At 46.7% G+C, this 18,973-nt stretch overlaps 1 protein-coding gene across 1 annotated transcript in view; it reads right to left on the bottom strand.

The window, feature by feature from the left end:
- LOC144611845 (adhesion G protein-coupled receptor E2-like) overlaps nucleotides 1-18,973 on the bottom strand; it is a 71,342-nt gene that overhangs the window by 29,623 nt on the left and 22,746 nt on the right. Inside the window, exons 6-7 of the mRNA XM_078431147.1 lie at nucleotides 5,395-5,579; nucleotides 3,037-3,201 (exon numbers count right to left, since the gene is read on the bottom strand). Of these exons, the coding sequence (XP_078287273.1) occupies nucleotides 3,037-3,201; nucleotides 5,395-5,579 (350 nt within the window). The remainder of the gene's footprint in view (nucleotides 1-3,036; nucleotides 3,202-5,394; nucleotides 5,580-18,973) is intronic.

Consider the following 18,973-nt stretch of genomic DNA (forward strand, 5'->3'; position numbering starts at 1 on the left):
TTGAAACGTTCATTATCCTTGGGGCGTGACAGGCAGCCATTGAGATGTTTCCATCAGTGGGGAGATATGAATAAGGAGACAGATACATGACAGGGGGCACCACTTATAGCTAAGTTGCATGAAATTTCTTCTCACAGAAGGTGGTGAGTTCCCGGAATTCCCTGTGGGAATTCCCTGGAGAGAAAGGCGGGATTGGCAGCTCAGTGTGTCCAGGGGACAAATGCTCCAGAGCTGATAGAGACGCAGATAAGAGAGGACTGGCGGGGGAGTTGCCTTTTTGATCAGAGAGGAGATAACTACAGTGCTTAGAGAGGGTATTCTAGGGATATCATTTAGTGAGGCTATCTGGGTAAAACTTAAACAGGAAGGGAATGATCACTTTGATAGAACAGTGTTATAGGCCTCCGAGAGTCAATGGGAATTAGAGGAGATGTCTTCTTGCATATGTCGTGCACAGCCTAAAGTTGTAGGCCAAGGGTAGACATCCAGGCCAGGGCAGCATCAGTTGCTGGGTGGATGGCCTTGATGCCAGTGGAGATGTGTCGGGAGATTGCAGATGGCTATAAAAATAATAGGATTGTATTGGTGGGAGATTCCAACTTCCCTAAATGACTGGGTTTCCCATGGTATAAAAGGTCTGGACAGTATTGAATTGGTTAAAGCTGTCAAAGAAAGCCCTGTATGGGGCCAAAGGAGAGGAAAAAACACTGGACTTCCTCTCAGGGAACAAGGTCAGTGGCTGAAGTTTCAGTCGTGGTGGGGACGGAGGGGAGACTTTTGGGACCATACTTCTATTAGTTTTAAAGTAGTTGTGTAGGACAACCTCAAAGTTAAGGTCCTAAATTATCATATCATATCATATCATATATCTACAGCCGGAAACAGGCCTTTTCGGCCCTCCAAGTCCGTGCCGCCCAGTGATCCCCGTACATCAACACTATCCTACACCCACTAGGGACAATTTTTACATTTACCCAGCCAATTAACCTACATACCTGTACGTCTTTGGAGTGTGGGAGGAAACCGAAGATCTCGGAGAAAACCCACGCAGGTCACGGGGAGAACGTACAAACTCCTTACAGTGCAGCACCCGTAGTCAGGATCGAACCTGTGTCTCCGGCGCTGCATTCACTGTAAAGCAGCAACTCTACCGCTGCGCTACCGTGCCGCCCAATTGGGGCAAGGTCATTTCAAAGCCATGAGGTGATAACTTGCAGAGGTCAATGAGGAGGATCTGTTTGCAGGTAAGGTGACAACTGGCAAGTGGGAGGCTTCCAAACATGAGAGAGCATGAGTACAGGGGCAGCATGTTCCTGTTAGGGTGAAGGGCAAGGCTTGTGGCCAATCCCCCACCCCATCTTTATCCATAACTATTTTAAAGCTAATAGAACATCTTGGTGAATGGTTCCTTGAGAGTAATGGTTCAGGTCGACAGGGTAATAAAGAAAGCATTTGGCATGCTTGCCTTCATTGGGAAGGGTATTCAGTACAATGGTTGGTTTATCATGATACAGCTGTGTGCGTCAATGTGAGATCACAAATGGAACACTCTATGCAGTTCTGGTTGCCAGCTGCAGGAAGGATGTCACTATGCTGCAAAGGGTGCAGAGATTCCCCAGGATGTTGCCTGGACGTGTTGGCTTGAGATATAGGGAGAGGTTTGAGAGGCTGGGTCTTTATTCTTTGGAGTGTCGGAGGCTGAGGGGTGACCTTAGTGGCTCAGTCTTTATCCCAAGATAGAGAATACTAAAACTAGAGGGCATAGGCATAAGTTGAGAGGGGAGAGGTTTAAGAGGATCCTCTGAGGCAGCTTTTTCACTCAAGTGGGAGTCAGTATCTGGAATGAGCTGTCAGAGAAAGCAATAGAAGTGGATACAATTAGGACTTCCAAAAGGGTTTAGGACAGATATAAGGATAGGAAAGGTTTAGGAGTGCTGGGGGCCATATTTAGCAAAATGGGACTAGCGCAAATACCAACCTGGACAATGTAGGCCGAGCAACCAGTTTCCATGTTGTCTTGCTGTATCACTCTATCACAAAGGTTCATGGAGCCATAGAGGATAGAAATAGGAACCCCGGCCCAACTGGTCAATGCTGACCATGTTGTCTAACTGAGCTGGTCCCATTTGCCTGTATTTGCCCACATCCCTCCAAACCTCTCCTTTCCAAGTAGCTGTACGTGTCTATTAAGTAGCGTAATTGTTTTCTCTGGCAGCCTGTTCCATAAGCACACCATTGCCCTTCCTGTCTCATTTCAATCTGTCCCCTCCCCCCTTAAACCTGTGTGTTTAGGTTTAGACTCCCCAACCCTGGGGAACAGTCTGTGGCTATTCACCTTAACGACAGCCCTCACAATTTTAGACACCTCAGCCTCCTACCCTGGTGGATAATTGTCCTGGCCTATCCCGTCTACTTATGTCAAAGTCATGGAGATACTTGAGAGAAGGTGTTTGTAAGATTGGGGAGTTCAGGGTGCTGGGGATTTGACTCAGGGAAGGAGCCGAGGCTGAGGGGAGATTAGCCATGATCGCAGTGGGTGTCGGGCAGGCTTGAGAGTCAAGGTGGCCTTCTGTTCATATTTCCTCGTGCATTTCTCACGGGCTGAAGGAATTACAAAGGGAATGTTTCTGGAGCATCTTTCCCTTTATTGACCCGTGCTTCCTCTGGCAGGAGGATTGGTGGGTGGGCTTGTGGTCTGCCAGCTTCCTGGTTATCATGGTGCAAGTACCATCAGATGGCAGGCAGTTGGTGAACCAGCTTTCCCCTTCAGTTGTCCCTGTTTGAGGTTGATTCTGGCCTTGTTTATCGTCTACACTTGAATCATGAGCAAATGAGCAGAAGGTGCCATGGCGTGTTTCATTTATTCCTCCATGGACAGGGTCCAAGGACAACTCTGCCCCATGCCTGCAGCCGCGCTGTCTTGTCACGTCGCCTCCAAATGTTGACCTTCCACAGCTCCCGAGTGGCATGGCCAACCTCCCAGCCCACCCCACCACCACACTTCCCACTCACAACCCTGATCCTTGTGGACTGTACCTCGACTTCAACCAGGGCCATGAGCACAGCAAAGCTTGTCAGGTGCGTACAGCTGCACACTGTGTATGTCGCCTTGAACTCGACCAATTGGCAGCCTTGTGTGGACCAGCTGAGGGCTGACCTGTTCCAGAAGACACACTTTGCTCTTTTATCATTAGCACCAAGCTGGTGAGAGAGAAAAAAATATTTAAGAATACCACTTAAGATAACCATCTACACGAGACATAAGGAACTGCAGATTCTAGTTTACTTAAAACAACAGGAAGTGCTGGACAAACTCAAAGGGCCAGGCAGCATCTCTGGGGAACATGGATAGGTGATATTTCAGGTCGGAACCCTTAGAGTCAGAGACATACTGTTTGGAAACAGGCCCTTGGTCTAACAAGCCCATGACGTGCAAGGTGTTCCATCTACGCTAGTCCCACCTGCCCATGTTTGGCTCCAAATCCCTCTGAACCATTCCCATCCATGTACCTGTCCAAATGCCTTATAAAAGCTGTTCTAGTAGCTGCCTCAACTACCTCCTCTGGCGGCTCTTTCCATATACCATCACTCTCTGTGTGGAAATATTGCCCTTCAGTTTCCTTTACATTTTTTCCTATCACCTTAGACTTATTTCATCTGGTTCTTGATTTCCCTACTCTGGGCAAAGACTTTGTGCATCCACCCGATCTATTCCCCTCAAGATCTGATGCACCTGTCTAAGATCACTGCTCAGCCTCCTGCATTTATCCAATCTGTTCTATCATCTTACACCTCTATAAGATCACCCCTCATATTCCTACATGCCAAGGAATAAAGTTCTAGCCTGCCCACCTCTCCCTATAGTTCAGGCCTTCTAGGCTCTAGCAACATCCTTGTAAATCTTCTCTAATATCAGGATGACCAAAACGAAACACAATATTCCAAATGCAGCCTCACCAACATTTTGTACAACTGTAGCATAACATCCCAACATCTATACTCAATACACTGATCGATGAAGGCCAATGAATCTAAAACCTTCACCACCCTATCTACCTACGATGTCATTTTCAGAGAACTGTGCATCTATACTCCTGAGATCCCTTTGTTCAGCCCTAGCATTCATTGAAAAGGTCCTGCCCTAGATTGGCTTCCCAAAATTCTACACGTCTCATTTATCTGCATTGAACTCCATTAGTAATTAACTTCAGCCCACATGCCCAACTGATCACGATGCTGCTGTAATTTTTGCTAACTGTCTTCACTGACTACAATACTCCTGCACCTATTTTCTATGTTTCAATGTTTCTATATAATACCACTCACTTTAGTATCATCTGCAAACTTACTAATCATGCTACCTCACTTTTATAAGTTTCTTTATTGAAAGGGTGCTGAGAAGATTCACCAGGATGTTGTCTGGGATGAAGTTTCAGCTCTGAAAGACAGGAGAGGCTACGAGTGGTTTTTTTTGTAATGGAACATCACAGAGGTATTATGATTTATGAGAAGTATTTCTCGTGTATGCTGCAGGAAACTATGAAAGATAAAAATGGAGAAATGGTCCTTCTGCAGTTGTACAGGGCCCTGGAAAGACCACATCTGGAATATTGTGTGCACTTTTAGTCTCCTAATTTGAAGAAGGACATCCTTGCTATTGAGGCATAGGTTCACAAGGTTCATCCTCGGGATGGCGGGACTGTCATATGAGGAAAGATTGGAAGGACTGGGCTTGTATTCACTGGAATTTAGAAGGGTGATCTTATAGAAACTTATAAACTTATACAAGCTAGATGCAGGAAAAATGTTCCCAATGTTGGGGGAGTCCAGAACCAGGGGCTACAGTCTAAGAATAAAGGGGAGGCCCTTTAAAACTGAGGTGAGGAGAAACTTTTTCACCCAGAGAGTTGTGAATTTGTGTAATTCTCTGCCACAGAAGGCAGTGGATGCCAATTCACTGGATGAATTTAAAAGAGAGTTGGATAGAGCTCTAGGGGCTAGCAGAATCAAGGGATATGGGGAGAAGGCAGGCACAGGTTACTGATTGTGGATGATCAGCCATGATCACAATGAATGACGGTGCTGGCTCGAAGGGCCAAAAGGCCTCCTCCTGCACCTATTTTCTATGTTTCTATGTTTCTAAGTTTTAATTCCCCTAGGCTGCTGAATTTCTGCCAAACCTGTTCCAGTCAGAAGGGCAAGGGCACAGGTTTCCCTCCATGACTCGTCCACCCCCTGCTATTCCTCCTACATTACTGAGTCTAAATCATGGAATTCCAAACAATATTGGGAAATATTAGCTCCTCCGCCTCCACAGATTCTGACTGAACTGCTGAATATCTCCAGCACTTTCTAATTTTATTTCAGATTCCCAGCTGCTGTTCCTGAACAAACCTTCTTGTTGCTGAAGGTGAGAGTGATTGGTTCCAGGAGGTGGCTCCTGCCTGTGTTTGTTACTGCAGCAGTAACAACTTCCGAGATCAGCCCCAGCTTGCCTTCATTCTCACTGCCTTCCAAAAGGTTCGGTTCCATAAGAGAGTCCAGATGTTTGTAGGAGATAAGGACGACGGCAGCAACATCTGTACAAAGGAAATGTTAAACATTGAGCGCTTACCCTCATCGCCATGGCAACGGGCAGACATCAAGTGTGATTCAGGAGCAGAGACACAAAGATTAATTTCCTGGTCATTGTGAGCAATCGCGGAATAAAATTCTTCAGGTGGATCCTTATCTTTCCGACTTTGGAGAAATGTATCTGTTTATCAGTTAAATGTGATTAGAGGTGAGTGCAGGCTGATGATTGGTTCATGGCAGCTCCCTTGCCTTCCTTCAGTTGCATTCTGGGTATGTCACGTGACGAGGGTCAGCAGCGTGGGGCTGAATGGATGCAGCAGCTCAAGTGATGAAACAGTGCGGAGTGTGAGGAGCCAGAGCTGTGACTGGATGACCACAGGAGTCAGAGCAGATGAAGCAAACGTTTATAGTTGGCAAGCCAGCAAATGGAATAACCTGTCTGAATGTTTCCATTCAATATACAACATGTGGCATTTACCCCGATCATAATCCAGTGCTGAGCTGATGGAACCTGCTCAATACTTGGGGGTGGATTTACTGTAGATCTGGATAGCATTCGATCTGCTCTCCTTAATGTCTGGGATTCAATTGGCTTCAAAACCCGGAACTGGATGATTTTGCTCTCAGGATTCAGGATTGGGCTGGGATTTTTGCACCATCAACCTCTCAGGCCTGGTGATGATCATTGTGATGTTGTTTTCCATTGCCCCTTCCCGTGTGAATCTATTGCAACAAAATTGCACCAAATTGGAAAGACACAAGAAACAGAAGCAGGAGTAGGCCATTTAGCCCATATCTCTACTCCACCATTCACCAATACTGTCCTTTACTTCACAGCCACTTACCTGCACCGGCCCAGAATCATTATGTAACTCCCGGGCATTGGCTAGAGAGACCCGTGTTGGGGAACTGGAGAAGCAAGTGGATGATCTCAGGTTTGATTGAGAAACGGAGTCGTTCCTGGACAAGTCCTACAGTGAGATTGTTACACCAAAGGTACTGGAAGAGAGAAGGTGGGTGACGGTGAGAAAGGGAAGGAAACTTGGAGTGCAAAGGTCCCCGGGTGTTGTACCTCTTGAGAACAGGTTCACCTACTTGGAAGCTGTCGGGGAAGAAGACGATACCACACTGAGCGGCAGACTGGTTTGCGAAGCAAAAAGTGCTGTTGAGCCAAAACCAAAGAGGCCGACGTCAGGCAACGCCTTGGTAGTAGGGGACTCCATTGTGAGAGGTACGGACAGGGGTTTCAGCGGCGACAGGCGGGATTCAAGGATGGTGTGCTGCCTCCCTGGTGCCAGGATCCAGGATATCACGGACAGAGTGTATAAAATCCTCAAGGGCGAAGGTGAACAGCCAGAAGTGGTGGTGCATGTCGACACAAACGATGTCGGAAAGAAGGGGATGAATATTCTGCAGCGTGACTTTAGAGAGCTCAGAAAAATGCTGAAAAGCAGGACCTCCAGGGTGGTTATCTCCGGTTTGCTTCCAGTTCCTCGTGCTGGTGAGAGCAGGAACAGGGAGATACAGGACCTGAATGTGTGGCTGAGGAAATGGTGCAGGAGGCAGGGATTTAGATTCTTAGATCACTGGGATCTGTTTTGGGGTAAGGGGGAATTGTACAAAAGGGACGGATTGCACCTTAACAGGTGGGGGACCAGCATTCTGGCAGGCAGGTTTGTCACTGCTACACGGGTGGTTTTAAACTAAATAAGGGAGGGGGGGGGGGGGGGGGGTGTCAAATGGGATAGTCAAGGATGGAGTTAAAGGGAAAGAGAGTAAAGGGATAGTTAATGACCCCAGAATTAACGGGAAAGACAGCTCACAAAGGGATAGGAGAGTATGGCCAAGTGTAATAGGGATCGATGTGAAGGGCGAGATGAGTAAGGAATTAAAAGTATTGTATATGAATGCACGATGTATAAGAAGTAAAGTAGATGAGCTTGAGGGTCAGTTAGAGGTTGGTAGATGCGACATTGTGCAGATTACAGAGACGTGGCTGCAGGAGGATCGGGCCTGGGAACTTAATATTCAGGGTTATACATCCTATAGAAAGGACAGGCAGGTGGGCAGAGGCAGTGGGGTAGCTCTGGTGATGGGCGATTTCAATATGCAGGTAGACTGGGAAAATCAGGTTGGTTCTGCACCCCAAGAAAGAGAGTTTGCAGAGTGCCTCCGAGATGGATTCTTAGCGCAGCTTGTAATGGAGCCTACCAGAGAAAAGGCAATTTGGGATTTAGTGTTGTCCAATGAACCAGATTTGATTCGAGGTAAAGGAGGTCGTGATCATAATATGATAAATTTTAATCTGCAATTTGAGAAGGAGAAGGTTAAATTGGAAGTGTCAGTGTTGCAGTTGAACAAAGGGGACTATGAAGGCATGAGAGAGGAGCTGGCCAAGGTAGACTGGAAAGGGATCTCAGCAGGATTGACGGTGGAACAGCAATGGCAGGGATTTCTGGGCATAATCCGGAAGACACAGGATCATTTCATTTCAAAAAGGAAGAAAGATTCTAATGGGAGTAGGAGGCAAACGTGGCTGACAAGGGAAGTGAGGGATGGAATAAAACTAAAAGAAAAGATGTATAACACAGCAAAGAGTAGCCGGACGCCAGAGGATTGGGAAACTTTCATAGGACAACAGAAGGTAACAAAATGGGCAAAACGGGCTGAAAAGATGAAGTACGAGGGGAAGCTGGCCAAGAATATAAAGAAGGACAGGAAAAGCTTCTTTAGATATGTTAAGAGAAAAAGAGTAGCAAAGTCAAATGTGGGTCCCTTGAAGGCAGACACGGGTGAAATTATTATGGGTAACAAGGAAATGGCAGAAGAGTTGAACAGGTATTTTGAATCTGTCTTCAATAAGGAAGACACAAACAATCTCCCAGATGTACTGGAGGACAGAGGATCTAGGGGGGTAGAGGAACTGAAAGAAATTTTCATTAGGCGAGAAATAGTATTGGGTAGACTAATGGGACTGAAGGATGGTAAATCCCCAGGGCCTGATGGTCTGCATCCCAGGGTCCTCAGGAAGGTGGCTCTAGAAATAGTGGACGCATTGGTGATCATTTTCCAATGTTCAATAGATTCGGGATCAGTTCCTGTGGATTGGAGGATAGCTAATGTTATCCCACTTTTCAAGAAAGGAGAGAGAGAGAAAACGGGGAATTACAGACCAGTTAGCATGACTTCGGTGGTGGGAAAGATGCTGCAGTCAATTATTAAAGAGGTAATAACGGTGCATTTGGATAGCAGTAAAAGGATAAGTCCAAGTCAGCATGGATTTATGAAAGGGAAATCATACTTGACTAATCTTCTGGAATTTTTTGAGGACGTGACAAGTAAAATGGATGAAGGGGAGCCAGTGGATGTAGTGTATCTAGACTTTCAGAAAGCCTTTGATTAGGTCCCGCACGGGATATTTGTGAGCAAAATTAGAGCACATGGTATTGGGGGTAGGGTGTTGACATGGATAGAGAATTGGTTGGCAGACAGGAAGCAAAGAGTGGGAGTAAACGGGTCCTTTTCAGAATTGCAGGCAGTGGCGAGTGGAGTGCCGCAAGGCTCGGTGTTGGGGCCACAACTGTTTACCATATATATTAATGATTTGGAAGAGGGAATTAGAAGCAACACTAGCAAGTTTGCGGATGACACAAAGCTGGGTGGCAGTGTAAACTGTGAAGAGGATGTTAGGAGGTTGCAGGGTGACCTGGACAGGTTGAGTGAGTGGGCAGATGCGTGGCAGATGCAGAATAATATAGATAAATGTGAGGTTATCCACTTTGGTGGTAGAAACAAGGAGGCAGATTATTATCTCAATGGTGTTAGGTTAGGTAAGGGGGAGGTGCAGCGAGACCTGGGTGTCCTTGTACACCAGTCACTGAACGTTGGCGTGCAGGTACAGCAGGCAGTGAAGAAAGCTAATGGCATGTTGGCCTTCATAACAAGAGGATTTCAGTATAGGAGTAAAGAGGTTCTTTTGCAGTTGTATAGGGCCCTGGTAAGACCACATCTGGAGTATTGTGTACAGTTTTGGTCTCCTAATTTGAGGAAGGACATCCTTGTAATTGAGGCAGTGCAGCGTAGGTTCACGAGATTGATCCTTGGGTTGGCGGGACTGTCATATGAGGAAAGATTGTAAAGACTAGGCTTGTATTCATTGGCGTTTAGAAGGATGAGACTGGATCTTATAGAAACATATAAAATTATAAAAGGACTGGACAAGCTAGAAGCAGGAAAAATGTTCCCAATGTTGGGGGAGCCCAGAACCAGGGGCCACAGTCTTAGATTAAAGGGGAGGCCATTTAAAACTGAGGTGAGAAAAAACTTTTTCACCTAGAGAGTTGTGAATTTGTGGAATTCTCTGCCACAGAGGGCAGTGGAAGCCAAATCACTGGATGGATTTAAGAGAGAGTTTGATAGAGCTCTCGGGGCTAGTGGAATCAAGGGATATGGGGAGAAGGCAGGCACGGGGTATTGATTGGGGACGTTCAGCCGTGATCACAATGAATGGCGGTGCTGGCTCAAAGGGCCGAATGGCCTCCTCCTGCATCTATTTTCTATGCTTCTATGTTTCTTCATGGTGGTGGTGGCAATATCATAAACTATGCAACCCTGTTGAAGCTGCTTCCACAGTGTTTGATTAAATTGATTGAAAGATACCGCATGGAAACATGTCCTGTGGCCCATCTAGTCCTCGATAACCATCGATCACATGTTCACACTGGGTCTATGTTATCCCACTTGCACATCCATTACCCACACATTGGGGTCAATTTACAGTCCAATGAACCTACAAATGCTAACACTCTAACATCTACTAACACTCTCCTCCGCCTAGTAGAGCTGGTTCTTACCGTTAACAACTCTTGCAACTTAATCTACAAACCAGCACGTCTTTGGGATGTGGGACGAAACTAGAGCACCCGGAGCAAACCTATGTGTAGAACATGCAAACTCCACACAGTCAGCACCCAAGGACAAGATCAAACCCGGGTCTCTGGCGTGGTGACGCAGTAGTTCTACCAGCTGCACCACTTTACTGCTCACATGCTTGCAGTGGGGAGAAGTTCTCAGAATTAGACCCAGTGATAACCATATAACCATATAACAATTACAGCACGGAAACAGGCCAGTTCGGCCCTTCTAGTCCATGCCGAACACTTTATCCGACCTAGTCCCATCTACCTGCTCTCAGACCATAATCCTCCAATCCCCTCCTATCCATATACCTATCTAATTTACTCTTAAATAATAAAATCGAGCCTGCCTCCACCACTTCCACCGGAAGCTCATTCCATACAGCCACCACCCTCTGAATAAAAAAGTTACCCCTCATGTTACCCCTAAACTTTTGTCCCTTAATTCTGAAGTTATGTCCCCTTGTTTGAATCTTCCCCACTCTCAAAGGGAAAAGCCTACCCACGTCAACTCTGTCCGTCCCTCTTTAAATTTAAAAAACCTCTATCAAGTCCCCCCTTAACCTTCTACGCTCCAAAGAATAAAGACCCAACCTGTTCAACCTCTCTCTGTAGCCTAAGTGCTGAAACCCAGGCAACATTCTAGTAAATCTCCTCTGTACTCTCTCTATTTTGTTGACATCCTTCCTATAATTTGGCGACCAGAACTGCACACCATACTCCAGATTCGGCCTCACCAATGCCTTGTACAATTTTAACATTACATCCCAACTTCTATATTCGATGCTCTGATTTATAAAGGCAAGCATACCAAACGCCTTCTTCACCACCCTATCCACATGAGATTCCACCTTCAGGGAACAATGCACAGTTATTCCCAGATCCCTCTGTTCCACTGCATTCCTCAATTCCCTACCATTTACCCTGTACGTCCTATTTTGATTTGTCCTACCAAAATGCAGCACCTCACACTTATCAGCATTAAACTCCAACTGCCATCTTTCAGCCCACCCTTCCAAAAGGCCCAAGTCTCTCTGTAGACTTTGAAAATCTACTTCATTATTAACTACACCACCTATCTTAGTATCATCTGCATATTTACTAATCCAATTTGCCACACCATCATCCAGATCATTGATGTAAATGACAAACAACAGCGGACCCAACACAGATCCTTGGGGTACTCCACTAGACACTGGCCTCCAACCTGACATACAATTGTCAACCATTACCCTCTGGTATCTCCCATTCAGCCATTGTTGAATCCATCTTGCAACTTCACTATTAATACCCAACGATTTAACCTTCTTAATCAACCTTCCATGTGGAACCTTGTCAAATGCCTTACTGAAGTCCATATAGACAACATCCACAGCCTTGCCCTCATCAATTTCCCTGGTAACCTCTTCAAAAAATTCAAGAAGATTAGTCAAACATGACCTTCCAGGCACAAATCCATGTTGACTGTTCCTAATCAGGCCTTGTTTATCCATATGTTTATATATATTGTACCTAAGTATCTTATGAAGCATTGCTTAATTCACTGAAGGTTATTCCCAAGTCAGGAGGGGGTGTAATTTAGACGGGGACAGAAGTTGTCATGTTCCCATGTGCTGGAAACTCCTGTGCTTCTTGGTGGTAAATGCCATGGGTTTGGAGCAGCCTGGGTGAGTAACTGATGAATGATACTCAAAGTCACTTGGCACCAATGATGGAGAAAGTAAGTGTTCTGTACTATAGGTGGGGTACTAATCAAGGGGATTGCTTCATTGTGGTTGGTGCTGAACTCTTGAGAGATGTTGGCCATGTATTTGTCCACATTCCTGACATCCCATGTAGATGGTGAAAAGGCTTTGTGGTGTCCAGAGCTGATGCAGATGGCAGGAGATGTCCAGCCGTGTGGTGTGACTGGAGACAGCCATGACCTGGCATTTGTGGAGTGTCATGTGACACTGAATGTTGTCTCCACCTTGCTGCCTGCAGCCACTTCATTTGCTGAGGAGTTGTCACAGGAATGGAACATTGTGCATCCAGCAACAAACATTTCAACTTCTGACCTCCTGATGGAAGCAGCTGAGATGGTTGTGCTGAGGATACTGCCATGAGCCACTCCTGCAGTGATGACCCTGGGGTGGGGTTATTGACCTCCAATGACCACAGCTGCCTCCCCACGAGCGACATTTGACTCCATCCATTGGAGTGTTTTCCCTTTGATGCACACTGACCTGGTTTACCAGATGCTGCTTAACGCCACACACCATCAAATACTGCTTTGTTGCCAGGGCCACTCGCTAGAGGCCTCTTTGGTCCATACTTGGGTTTGTGAATCCCAAAGTGGGAATCAGCTCATGGGTGATTGATGAAAGCACTGTCTATGTCTCCTCGCATCACTCTGATGATGATCACGCAACAAGTAGCTGCATTCATTTGTCTGTGAATGGACATCACCTGGGCAATTCACCCCACTGTAGGGTAGATACCAATGCTAGACCTACACTGGAACTGGTTCACTATAGGCACAGCTTGTTTCAGAGAGCAGCTCTTTAATACTACAGCAAGGATGTTATCTAATCATCCAACCTTCACTCTGTCCAAGGCTTACAGCCGTTTCCTTATCAGCTCAAGTGAACTGAATTGGCTGAAGATCAGCTTCTGAGAGACTGGAGATCTCAGGAGGAACTAAGATACATCAGTCACTGGTTTCTTCTAACTGGGTCTGGCGCAAAGCTTCAGCGTTGCCTTCAGCATTCAATTCATGAGCATCATTCATGACTAGGTGTAGTAGGCATGTTGATCTTCAGAAAGATCCACTATGAGACTACTTGACCCGGTCTTCTGCATGGTATAACTTTGCAGTTTTATTAGTCTAGCACCTAATTCCTGGGTACATCAGGTACAGTTGCCCTGCCTGAGCCAACGTTGACTCTCTGGTTGGAGAGAATTAATCAAGTGAGGGTGTATGGGCCATATGGTTACAGATGGTGCTGGTGAATGTCTATGCCATTGAAGTCCCACCGTGTCTCATGTTGCACAACTTGGAGCTGCCAGATGGGCCCTGACTCTCTATTATATAGAAATTACCAGTGCTTCACAAAAGTTGGTTTAGTTTAGCTTAGTTTAGTGATACAGAGTGGAAACGGGCCCTACGGCCCACCAAGTTCATGCTGACCCACGATCAGTGGTACGCTAGTTCTATCCTACACACTAGGGACAATTCACAGAAGCCAATTATCCTACAAACCTACACGTCTTTGGAATGTGGGAGGAAACCAGCGTACCCAGAGAAAACCCACGTGGTCACAGGGAGAACGTACTCAATCTGTACAAACAGCACGCATTGTCAGGATTAAACTCGGGTCTCTGGCACTGCAAGGCAACCACTCTATCGCTGCGCCACTGTGCTGAGTAGTTGATCTCCACAAGGACCGTGTAGGTCACTTGTACCAATGCTATTGTGGACAGGTAAATAAGGTGGGGAACAAGGTTTATCCCTCGTGTCGATTTGTTCACGATTCAGAGACACAATCTAGCAGCAACATCCCTCTGGACCTGACCAGTCACAGCCTTCTTAGACAGGAACTTCTGAGGCTGGTGACTTAGATACATTGATACATAGACAATAGGTGCAAGAGGAGGCGATTCGGCCCTTTGAGCCAGCGTCGCCATTCAATATGATCATGGCTGATCATCTACAATCAGTAACCCATTCCTGCCTTCTCCTTAATTCCCCTTGATTCCGCTTGCCCTAAGAGCTCTATCTAACTCTCTTTTGAATGCATCCAGTCAATCGGCCTCCAGCGCCTTCTGAGGCAGAGAATTCCACAAATTCACAACTCTCTGCATGAAAAAGTTTTTCTTCATCTCAGTTCTAAATAACCTACCCCTTATTCTTAAACTGTGGTCCCTGGTTCTGACCTACCACCTGAAGAAATTTCTTCTCATTCCTGCCCTGTGGATGATCTCTTATTTTGAAAATAATACTGATGTACAGTACGGTGGTGCAGCTGGTCAAGTTGCTGCCTCACAGCGCCAGAGACCCGGGTTCGATCCTGACTCCGGCTGCTGTCTGTGTGGAGTTTGTCCGTTCTCCCTGTGAGTGTGTGGGTTTTCTCTGGGTGCACTTGCTTCCCAAAGATATGCAAGTTTGTAGGTTTCTAGGTTGTAGTTTACTGCTGAGGTTGGTGGTGGTGGAGGCAGATACCAAGATGGCATTTAAGAGACTTTTGGCTAGGCACATGGATATGCAGGGAATTATGTGCAGACAGATAAATGTCTTGGCATTATGTTGAAGCACAGACATTGTGGGCCAAGGGGCCTCTCTTGTGTTGTGCTGTTCTATGTTCTATGTTAATTGATCTTCATACATCGCCCCCGGTGTGTAGGGAGTGGATGCAAAAGTGGGATAACATAAAACTAATGTGAATGGATAAACCAATGGTTAGTGTGAACTTGGTGTGCTGAAGGACCTGTTTCAATCAATCAATCAGGTTTGGACATTTGAGATTGAAATGGATTTGATTTCTGTCAACAGGGAGGCCAAACATAGAATATAGTTACTGTCGGGGAGACACAGTGGTTGAGATAGGACTGACTCAAGCTCTCAACATCAAACCAAGTACCAGAGCGTGGGGATTTAAGTACTCAGTAAAGACAACTTCTGATGGTCTGTTCTAAATCTAGCAATACAGAAAGCTGTATTTGTGGCGTTATTACTGCCTCTATTTTTGTAATATCAAATATCCTCCTTGCTGGAATTTTTTTTGTTATTTATATTAAAGGTTTTTTTTACATGTGGAACATCAATTTCCCTCAACACTCTCCTTCGCCTGGCAGAGCTGGTCCTTACTCTTAATAACTTCTCCTTCAACTCCTCCCACTTCCTCCAAATCCAAGGCGTAGCCTGGGCTCCAGCTATGCCTGCCTCTTTGTTGGGTACGTTGAACAATCTTGTTCCAGGCGTACACTGGCCCTATCCCCTATGATACATTGATGAATGCGTCGATGCTACCTCCTGCACAAATACTGCACTCTCCCACTCCTGCACCCATGACTTCAGTAACTTTACTGCTAATTTCCATTCTGCACTCAAATTTACTTGGACCATCTCTGACATCTCCCTACCGTTTCTTGATCTCACTGATTCCATCACAGGAGATAGATTATTGACTGACATTTATTATAAACCCACTGACTCCCACAGCTATCTAGACTACTTCTTCTCACCCGGCTTCATAGAAAATAGGTGCAGGAAGAGGCCATTCGGCCCTTCGAGTCAGCACCGCCATTCATTGTGATCATGGCTGATCGTCCACAATCAATCACCCGTGCCTGCCTTCTCCCCATATCCCTTGATTCCATTAGCCCCTAGAGCTCTATCTAACTCTCTTAAATCCATCCAGTGATTTGGCTTCCACTGCCCTCTGTGGCAGAGAATTCCACAAATTCACAACTCTCTGGGTGAAAAAGTTTCTTCTCACCTTAGTTTTAAATGGCCTCCCCTTTATTCTAAAACTGTGCCCCTGGTTCTGGAATCCCCCAACATTGGGAAAAAATTTCCTGCATCTAGCTTGTCCAGTCCTTTTATAATTTTATATGTTTCTATAAGATCCCCTCTCATTCTTCTAAACTCCAGTGAATACAAGCCTAGAACTTCCTGTAGAGATTCTATCCCAATTCCTCCATCTACGCCGCATCTGTACCCAAGATGAGGTGTTCCATACCAAGAGATCTGGGATGTCCTCATTCTTTAGGGAACGGGGCTTCCTCTCTTCAATCATTGATGAGGCCCTCACTAGGGTCTCCTCTATATCCCGCAGCTCCGCTCTTGCTCCCCCCTCCCAGTTACAACAGGGACAGAGCCCCTCTTGTCCTCACTTTTCACCCCATTCACCATTTACAGCACATAATCCTCCAGCATTTTCACCACCTCCAACGTGATCCCACCACTAGCCACATCTTCCCATCTCCACCATTTTCTGCTCTCCCCCGGCACCATTCCCTCCGCAACTCCCTGGTTAAATCGTCCCTTCCCACCCAAACCATCCCCTCCCCAGGTAACTTCCCCTGCAAACTGCAGGAGAAGCAACACCTGTCCCTATACCTCCCCCCTCGAGTTCGTCCAAGGACCCTAACAGTCTTTTCAAGTGAGGCAGAGGTTCACTTGTACCTCCTCCAACCTCATCTACTGTATCTGCTGTTCCAGGTGTGGACTCCTATATGTCGACGAGACCAAGAGCAGAATCGGCGATCGTTTCGCTGAACATCTCCGTTCAGTCCGCCTAAACCTACCTGATCTCCTGGTTCTTAAACACTTTAACTCCCGTTCCCATTCCATCACTGACCTTTCTGTCCTGGGTCTCCTCCATTGTCAGAATGAGGTCCAGTGCAAATGAGACGAACAAAAACTCATATTTCACTTGGGCAGATTACACCCCAGTGATATGGATTTTAACTTCTCTAACTTCAAGTAACCTTTGCCTTCCCTCTCTCTCCATATCTCCCCCTTTCCCAGTTCTCCAACTAGTCTGACTGCCCTTGTGTACATTTTATCTCTGTTTGCTTTGTTGTTACCTTCTCCTAGCTAACAATAGCAGTAGCAGCAATCAGCAGTCAGCAGCAGTCAGGCAGCAGTCAGGCAGCAGTCAGGCAGCAGCCAGGCAGCAGCGGCAGCAGCAATCAGTGTGCGTGAGAGAGAGCAGAGACCGTAGTATTGTGTGGAGATAGTAAGGAGTAAGACCTGTGTGATCTCCGGGACAAGTTTCGATCGCCTAGCTTGGGGTCGGAGAGGAATTTCCCGGATTTGTTTTCCCAAATTGGCCTGGGTTTTTAATCCGGTTTTTCACCTCTCCCAGGAGATCACTCGGTTCTTTTGGGTGGGCGGTTGGAGCGGTTGGAATAGCGTCCGGGCGGTAGTTTTTGGAAACCGAGCGCGGGGCTTTGTTCTTACAGAGGCCCAGGAGCGGTTGGAGCGGTTGGAGCAGACCCCTGAAACCCAACAACCAGTCAAATTTAAACAGCCTCTCACACTGCCTTGAGGACATAAAATGTTGGATGGCACAGAACTTCCTCCAATTAAATGAGAGCAAGTCTGAGGTCATCCTATTCAGCCCCCCGACTCCATCAAATTGATAACAGGCAGTCTTGGAAGCCTATCCTGCCTAGTCAAACCGCATGTCAAAAACCTCGGCATGATATTTGACCTTGCATTAAAATTTGATAAGCAAGTAAACGCTGTGGTAAAAGCCAGCTTCTTCCAACTTCGAACCATAGCTAAAATCAAACCTTTCCTCAAATTCGACGACACAGAAAAAATCATTCACGCTTTCATTTCCTCCCGCCTAGACTACTGCAACTCCCTATACACTGGGATCAGCCAATCTTCCCTGTCCCGCCTGCAACTGGTCCAAAACGCCGCAGCAAGACTCCTGACGGGTACCCGTAAAAGGGACCACATCACCCCGATTCTGGCCTCTCTCCACTGGCTCCCTGTACGGTACAGAATCAACTTCAAGCTCCTCCTATTCACGTATAAAGCCCTAAATGGACACTCCCCCCCCTACATCAAAAATCTTCTAACCCCCCTCTCTAACTCCAGGTCCCTCAGATCGGCCGACTTGGGGCTATTCACTATCCCGCGGTCTAGGCTTAAACTCAGGGGTGACCGCGCTTTTGCGGTTGCAGCTCCTAGACTGTGGAACAGCATCCCTCTCCCGATCAGAACTGCCCCCTCCATCGACTCCTTTAAGTCCAGGCTCAAAACATATTTCTACTCCCTAGCGTTTGAGGCTCATTGAGGAGGCGCTGTGAACTGTTTGCGTGCTACTGTATGTTTTCATTTTTTTTTCTATTGGAACCTAATCAAATGTACAGCACTTTGGTCAACGTGGGTTGTTTTTAAATGTGCTATACAAATAAAATTGACTTGACTTGACTTGACTCTGCAACGTTCCCAGTTAAGGGGGAGTATGAGTGCCAGGGCAGTTTATTGTTCTGGGTGTCGGATGTGGGGAATCTGGGAGTCTGATAGTCTTCCAGACATCCACATCTGCGCCAGGTGCGACGAGATGGGGCTCCTAAGGGACCGTATTAGAAACCTGGAGCGGCAGATTGATGACCTCCGTCTGGTCAGGGAGAGTGAGGAGGTTATAGAGAGGAGGTATAGAGAGGTGGTCACTCCAAGACCACGGGAGGTAGACAAGTGGGTCACGGTTAGGGGGGGCAAGGAGCAGAGGCAGGGACTAGGGAGTACCCCAGTGGATGTACCCCTTGGCAATAAATACTCCTGTTTAGGTGTTGTTGGGGAGTACAGCCTACCTGGGGGCAGCGACAGCGCCCGGGCCTCTGGCATGGAGTCCGGCCCTGTTGCTCAGAAGGGTAGGGAAAGGAAGAGGAGAGCGATAGTGATAGGGGACTCTATAGTGAGGGGGTCAGATAGGCGTTTCTGTGGACGCAGTCGGGAGACCCGGATGGTGGTTTGCCTCCCT

The sequence above is a fragment of the Rhinoraja longicauda genome, chromosome 41 (genome assembly GCF_053455715.1).
Source record: "Rhinoraja longicauda isolate Sanriku21f chromosome 41, sRhiLon1.1, whole genome shotgun sequence".
Lineage (NCBI taxonomy): Eukaryota > Metazoa > Chordata > Chondrichthyes > Rajiformes > Arhynchobatidae > Rhinoraja > Rhinoraja longicauda.